The sequence below is a fragment of the Phyllobates terribilis genome, unplaced genomic scaffold (genome assembly GCF_046119375.1).
Source record: "Phyllobates terribilis strain yellow unplaced genomic scaffold, ASM4611937v1 Scaffold_10__3_contigs__length_209671492, whole genome shotgun sequence".
NCBI classification, from domain to species: domain Eukaryota; kingdom Metazoa; phylum Chordata; class Amphibia; order Anura; family Dendrobatidae; genus Phyllobates; species Phyllobates terribilis.
Window position 1 is genome coordinate 169,862,544 of NW_027362770.1, and position 6,338 is coordinate 169,868,881.

The following is a 6,338-nucleotide window of genomic DNA, read 5'->3' on the forward strand; positions in this document are numbered from 1 at the left end:
GACATTTGTGTTAACAATCGCTGATTGGTCGCTGGCGCTGCCCGCTGCGGGTCCGGATACTTCTTCTCCGAGCGCCCGCTCATGTCCCGGGTTCTCGCAGCGGAAGTACCCGCACAGGCAGCGCCGCTGACATCCATGCGGCTAGGGTGTGAAGGGAGGACCGGGGAGCGGCGCTGCGGGTCCAATTGGTCGCGGCCGCTATTTAAATGTGCCGCACAAATCGGACTTGGCCCGCGACCAATCACTGATCTTGCGGCCAAAGTTAAACACTACTGTGCTGATTGGTCACGGACGCTGCCCGCGACCAATCACCGATTTGGGCGCCAAATTTAAATTTTCGGCCGCGACCAATCACTGATCTTGGCTCCACATTTAAACACCGCTGTGCTGATTGGTCGCGGCCGATATTTAAATTTGGCGCCCAAATCCGTGATTGGTCGCGGGCAGCGTCGGCGACCAATCAGCACAGCGGTGTTTAAGTTTTGCGCTAAGATCAGTGATTGGTCGCGGTCTTCGGACCCGACCAATCATCGAATCGTCTTGGTGAGGACCGGGGAGCGGCGCTGCCTGTGCGGGTACTTACGCTGCGAGAACCCGGAACATAGCGGGCGCTCGCAGCAGAAGTATCCCGACCCGCAGCGCCGCTCCCCGGTCCTCCCTTCCGCATGGAGGTCAGCGGCGCCGGCGGTCCTTCCGCTGATACCGGCCGGGAGATGAGCGCCTCGCGCCGGTCATCTCCCGGCTGCATCTCCGTCCCGCAGATGGGTCCGGCGGTCGGGTTCCTTCTGCTGTTGCCGGCCGGGAGATGAGCGCCTCGCGGCGCTCATCTCCCGGCTGCATCGCCGCTCAGCTCCGTCCCGCAGATGAGCCGCTAACGGCCGCCATCTTTTTTCAGAAATCCCGCGGCGCTGATTGGCCGCTGCCGGACCAATGAGCGACGCAGGATTTCCTGGACAGACAGACAGACACACAGACAGACAGACAGACTGGATAAGACGATTATATATATAGATGATGTGAAAGAATCATTGCATGTTTGATTGCAGTTATACAGTTATTAGTTTTAAGGTGCAAACCCTTGGATTTTAAACACATTTTGACCTTTAGGTGGTCTTTATCATATATTAAAATTAGTTGAATGATCTAAAACATCTAAAAGCAACAAATTTGACATTCTTTATCGTATCCATGGATGCATCAGGTTATGATGGTTTCTCCCAGTTGCTTCTCCTTGATATCTTTATAAAGCCTTCCCATATGCATAATGCAGCATGAAGGGGCTCGGAGAAGGTGGCAGTGAAGGTGTGTAAGTGTCTGATGGGGTTACACAGCTCATAAAAGGACATCTGCCCGGCCTCATAATCCAGACATATCCTGACTCTATCACTGGAGATCTTGTCAGGTAACCGGATCACTTTACTGTCATGTCTCACTCTATATTGATTATTGTATCTCCTCAAACTCCAGGACTTGTCATCATATCCAATGAGTGACTGACGCCCCCTCCTGCCTATACTGGGATAACACATCCCCACCATCCACCTCCCTGAACTACTGCTGTCCACATCCCAGTAATGTCGTCCTGAGGTAAATCCCCTCCTGCTCATCACCTGATTATACTGGAATCTCTCTGCAGTTTCTGGACGTTTCTGCTTCTCTTCTCTCCAGGTTGCAGTTTTCAGGTCGTCTGATATAAGGAGATTATTAGCAGCTGTGTTTATATCCAGTAATATGTCTGCAGGACCCTCCACATAGATCCCGCTCCTTATACCTGATATTACCTCACATAATGTGTGTAATGTGTGTGAGATCACAGCCACATCCAGGTCATCTCCATCATGGGGCTGTTTATCATGTCCCCCTGTGTCCTCATCACCTCCCTCCTCCTCAGGATCACACAAGTCACCGGTGTCTGGTTCCTGTAAGACAGTCAGTGGATCCGTCATGTTACACAGCTCCGCAATGTGTCTCATCTTCCTGGACAGCTCGTCCTTCTTTATCTCCAGCTGATGGATCAGATCAGACAGTGACAGGGACTCTTCCTTTTCCTGCCTGGAGATCTCACTCAGGACCTTCTTCTCCAGGTCGTCCACCCGTCTCCTGATGTCTGTACACAGGGCAGTGACTCTCTCGGCTTCTCCAGATGCTTTTTCTTGAGCTTTTCTCCTGCGCTCCTCCATATTCCGGACTCTTTCCTCAGTCTCCTCTCTCTTTGTGGTCAGTTTCTGGAGAACGTTTCTCAGTTTTTTCTTCTTCTTCTCAGAGGCCTCATCCAGCATCTCCACACAATGTCCCCGATGTTCTCCGGCCAAACTGCAGGACACACAGATACAAGCCGCGTCCTCAGTGCAGTAATATTCCAGGATCTTCTTATGGACAGAACATTTCCTTTTCTCCAGAGAAGTGCTGGGATCAGATAAGACGTGTTCTGGTGATTTGCTGTGAGACCTCAGGTGTTTATCACACAGAGAAGCCTCACAGTGTAGACAGGATCTAACAGCAGGTACAGGAGAGTCCACACAGTAAGTGCAGCAGATCCCGGTGATCTCCTCTTGTTCTTGCTGAGTAATCAGGAAACGTTCTGCGACATTATGAAGATTTATGTTCCTCATCAGCGCCGGCAGCTCCTGAAACTCTTCTCTACATTCAGGACAGGAATAAACTCCAGACTCGTCCTGTGTATCCAGCACACGATCAATACAGACCCGGCAGAAGTTGTGTCCACATCTCAGCATTACAGGATCCTTAAAAGTAGATAAACAGATGGAGCAGAGCAGCTCGTCTCTCAGAATGGCAGACGCCATGGCTGACGGAAGAAGGAAGAAACGAAACTTTGAAAGCAAAGGGCGGGTTCAACTATGTAGACACAGGGTGCGGCAGAATTGTAACAGATGTTCAGTCCTCTAAACATCTATATATATAATCGTCTTATCCCTTCTGTCTGTCTTTCTGTCTGTCTGTCCAGGAAATCCCGCGTCGCTCATTGGTCCGGCAGCGGCCAATCAGCGCCGCAGGATTTCTGAAAAAAGATGGCGGCCGTTAGCGGCTCATCTGCGAGACGGAGCTCAGCGGCGATGCAGCCGGGAGATGAGCGCAGCGGAAGGACCGCCAGCGGGTCGGGATACTTCTGCTGCGAGCGCCCGCTCATGTCCCGGGTTCTCGCTGCGGAAGTACCTGCACAGGCAGCGCCGCTCCCCGGTCCTCACCAAGACGATTCGATGATTGGTCGCCCTCTTCGGACCCGACCAATCACTGATCTTGCCGCAAAAGTTAAACACTACTGTGCTGATTGGTCGCGGCCGATATTTAAATTTGGCGCCCAAATCGGTGATTGGTCGCGGGCAGCGTCCGCGACCAATCGGCACAGTAGTGTTTAACTTTTGCGGCAAGATCAGTGATTGGTCGCAGGCCAAGACCGCGACCAATCACCGATTTGTGCGGCACATTTAAATAGCTTCCGCGACCCATTGGATGTCAGCGCCGCTCCCTGGTCCTCCCTTCACACCCTAGCCGCATGGATGTCAGCGCCGCTCCCCGGTCCTCCCTTGACACCCTAGCCGCTGATGTCCCCACAGTATCCGAATGATGTTACAAAGGTCCGGACATTTGTGTTAAAAATCGCTGATTGGTCGCCGACGCTATTTAAATGTGGCGCAAAAATCGGTGATTGGTCGCGCCCAGCGTCTGCGACCAATCAGCGATTTTTAACACAAATGTCCGGACCTTTGTAACACCATGCGGATACTGTGGGGACATCAGCGGCTAGGGTGTCAAGGGAGGACCGGGGAGCGGCGCTGACATCCAATTGGTCGCGGCCGCTATTTAAATGTGCCGCACAAATCGGTGATTGGTCGCGGTCTTGGCCCGCGACCAATCACTGATCTTGCCGCAAAAGTTAAACACTACTGTGACTGTGCTGATTGGTCGCGGACGCTGCCCGCGACCAATCACCGATTTGGGCGCCAAATTTAAATATCGGCCGCGACCAATCACCGATCTTGGCTCCACATTTAAACACCGCTGTACTGATTGGTCGCGGACGCTATATAAATGTGGCGCCAAAATCGATGATTGGTCGCGCCCAGCGTCGGCGACCCATCAGCACAGCGGTGTTTAAATGTGGAGCCAAGATCGGTGATTGGTCGCGGTCAATATTTAAATTTGGCGCCCAAATCGGTGATTGGTCGCGGGCAGCGCCGGCGACCAATCAGCGATTTTTAACACAAATGTCCGGACCTTAGTAACACCATGCGGACACTGTGGGGACATCAGCGGCTAGGGTGTCAAGGGAGGACCGGGGAGCGGCGCTGCGGGTCGGGATACTTCTGCTGCGAGCAGTCGCTCATCTCCCGGCTTCTCGCAGCAGAAGTAGCCGCACAGGCAGCTGCGCTCCCCGGTCCTCACTAATACGAATCCGCTCCCCGGTCCTCACCAATACGATTCGCTGATTGGTCGCTCTCTCCGCACGCGACCAATTAGTGATCTTGGCACTAAAGTTAAACACCGCTCTGCTGATTGGTCGCGGCCGCTGCCCGCGACCAATCACCGATTTGGGCGCCACATTTAAATTGCGGCCGCGACCAATCACCGATCTTGCCGCCACATTTAAACACTACTGTGATGATTGGTCGCGGACGCCAGCCGCGACCAATCAGCGAGCTTGGCGCCAAATTTAAACAACGCTCTGCTGATTGGTCACGGCTGGAGTCCACGACCAATCAGCGATTTTGGCGCCAAATTTAAACCCCGCTCTGCTAATTGGTCGCGGATGCTGACCGCGACTAATCAGCATTATTGACGCCAAATTTAAACCCCGCTCTGCTAATTGGTCGCGGATGCCGACCGCGACTAATCAACATTATTGGCGCCAAATTTAAACCCCGCTCTGCTGATTAGTCGCGGTTGCCGGCCGACATCAATCAGAAGTATTGGCGCCAAATTTAAACACCGCTCTGCTGATTAGTCGCGGTCGCCGTCCGCGACCAATCAGCAGTATTGGCGCCAAATTTAAACCCCGCTCTTCTGATTGATCGCGGTTGCCAGCCGCGACCAATCAGCGATTTTGGCGCCAAATTTAAACCCCGCTCTGCTGATTGGTCGCGACCGCAGCCGCCACCAATTAGCGATTTTGGCACCAAATTTAAACCCCGCTCTGCTGATTGGTCGCGGTTGCCGGCCGCGACTAATCAGCATTGTTGGCGCCAAATTGCCGGCCGCGACAAATCAGCATTATTGCCGCCAAATTTAAACACCGCTCTGCTGAATGCTCCCGGCCGTGACCAATCACCATTATTAGCGCCAAATTTAAACACCGCTCTGCTGATTGGTCGCGACCGCCGGTCGCCACCAATCAGCGATTTTGGCGCCAAATTTATACCTCGCTCTGCTGATTGGTTGCGGTTGCCGGCCGCGACTAATCAGCATTGTTGGCGCCAAATTGCCGGCCGCGACTAATCAGCATTATTGCTGCCAAATTTAAACACCGCTCTGCTGAATGCTCCCGGCCGTGACCAATCACCATTATTAGCGCCAAATTTAAACACCGCTCTGCTGATTGGTCGCGACCGCCGGCCGCAACCAATCAGCATTATTGGCGCCAAATTTAAACCTCGCTCTCCTGATTGGTCACGTTCGCTGGCCGCGACCAATCAGCATTATTAAATTTAAACCTCGCTCTCCTGATTGGTCACGTTCGCTGGCCGCGACCAATCAGCATTATTGGCGCCAAATTTAAACCCCGCTCTGCTGATTAGTCGCGACTGCCGGCCGTGACCAATCAGCGATATAGTCGCCAAATTTAAACACCGCTTTGCTAATTGGTCGCGGTCGCCGGCCGCGACCAATCAGCGATTTTGGCGCCAAATTTAAACACGCTCTCCAGTCCTCACTAACACGGTTTGCTGATTGGTCGCGGCCGGCAACCGCAACCAATCAGCGATTTTGGCGCCAAATTTAAACACCGCTCTGCTGATTGCGCCGGTCTGCCGCATACATATTCTAGAATACCCGATGCGTTAGAATCGGGCCACCATCTAGTGATGTATAAATATGTATATATTACTTAATAAATATGTGTGTATATACTGTTATGGTGGAAAGTGTTTCAACAATTTTGGCTCTCAAGTCCTCACAGTTCTCTTCTCTCTCTGTTCTCCATACTTGGTGTAGCACACACAGACACACAATGCAAAGATTAAATCAACTTCTCCCCTTTTTATCTGGTTTCAGGTGGGATTTTCATATTGCCCATTCCTGGTACTTGCCACAGGCGAGTTTGAATGAGCATCTCATGAATTTTGTCAGGCCCTTTTTTTGAGGTTTTCTGTGAAATTATATCA

The 6,338-nt window shown here is 52.3% G+C and overlaps 1 protein-coding gene across 1 annotated transcript; it reads right to left on the reverse strand.

Moving 5' to 3' along the window:
- Nucleotides 1-655: 655 nt before the first annotated feature.
- LOC141164649 (E3 ubiquitin/ISG15 ligase TRIM25-like) lies at nucleotides 656-2,954 on the reverse strand. The gene has a single exon (XM_073650130.1). The coding sequence runs from the start codon at nucleotides 2,802-2,804 to the stop codon at nucleotides 1,203-1,205; it is 1,602 nt and encodes a 533-aa protein (XP_073506231.1). The 5' UTR covers nucleotides 2,805-2,954; the 3' UTR covers nucleotides 656-1,202.
- Nucleotides 2,955-6,338: the final 3,384 nt, after the last annotated feature.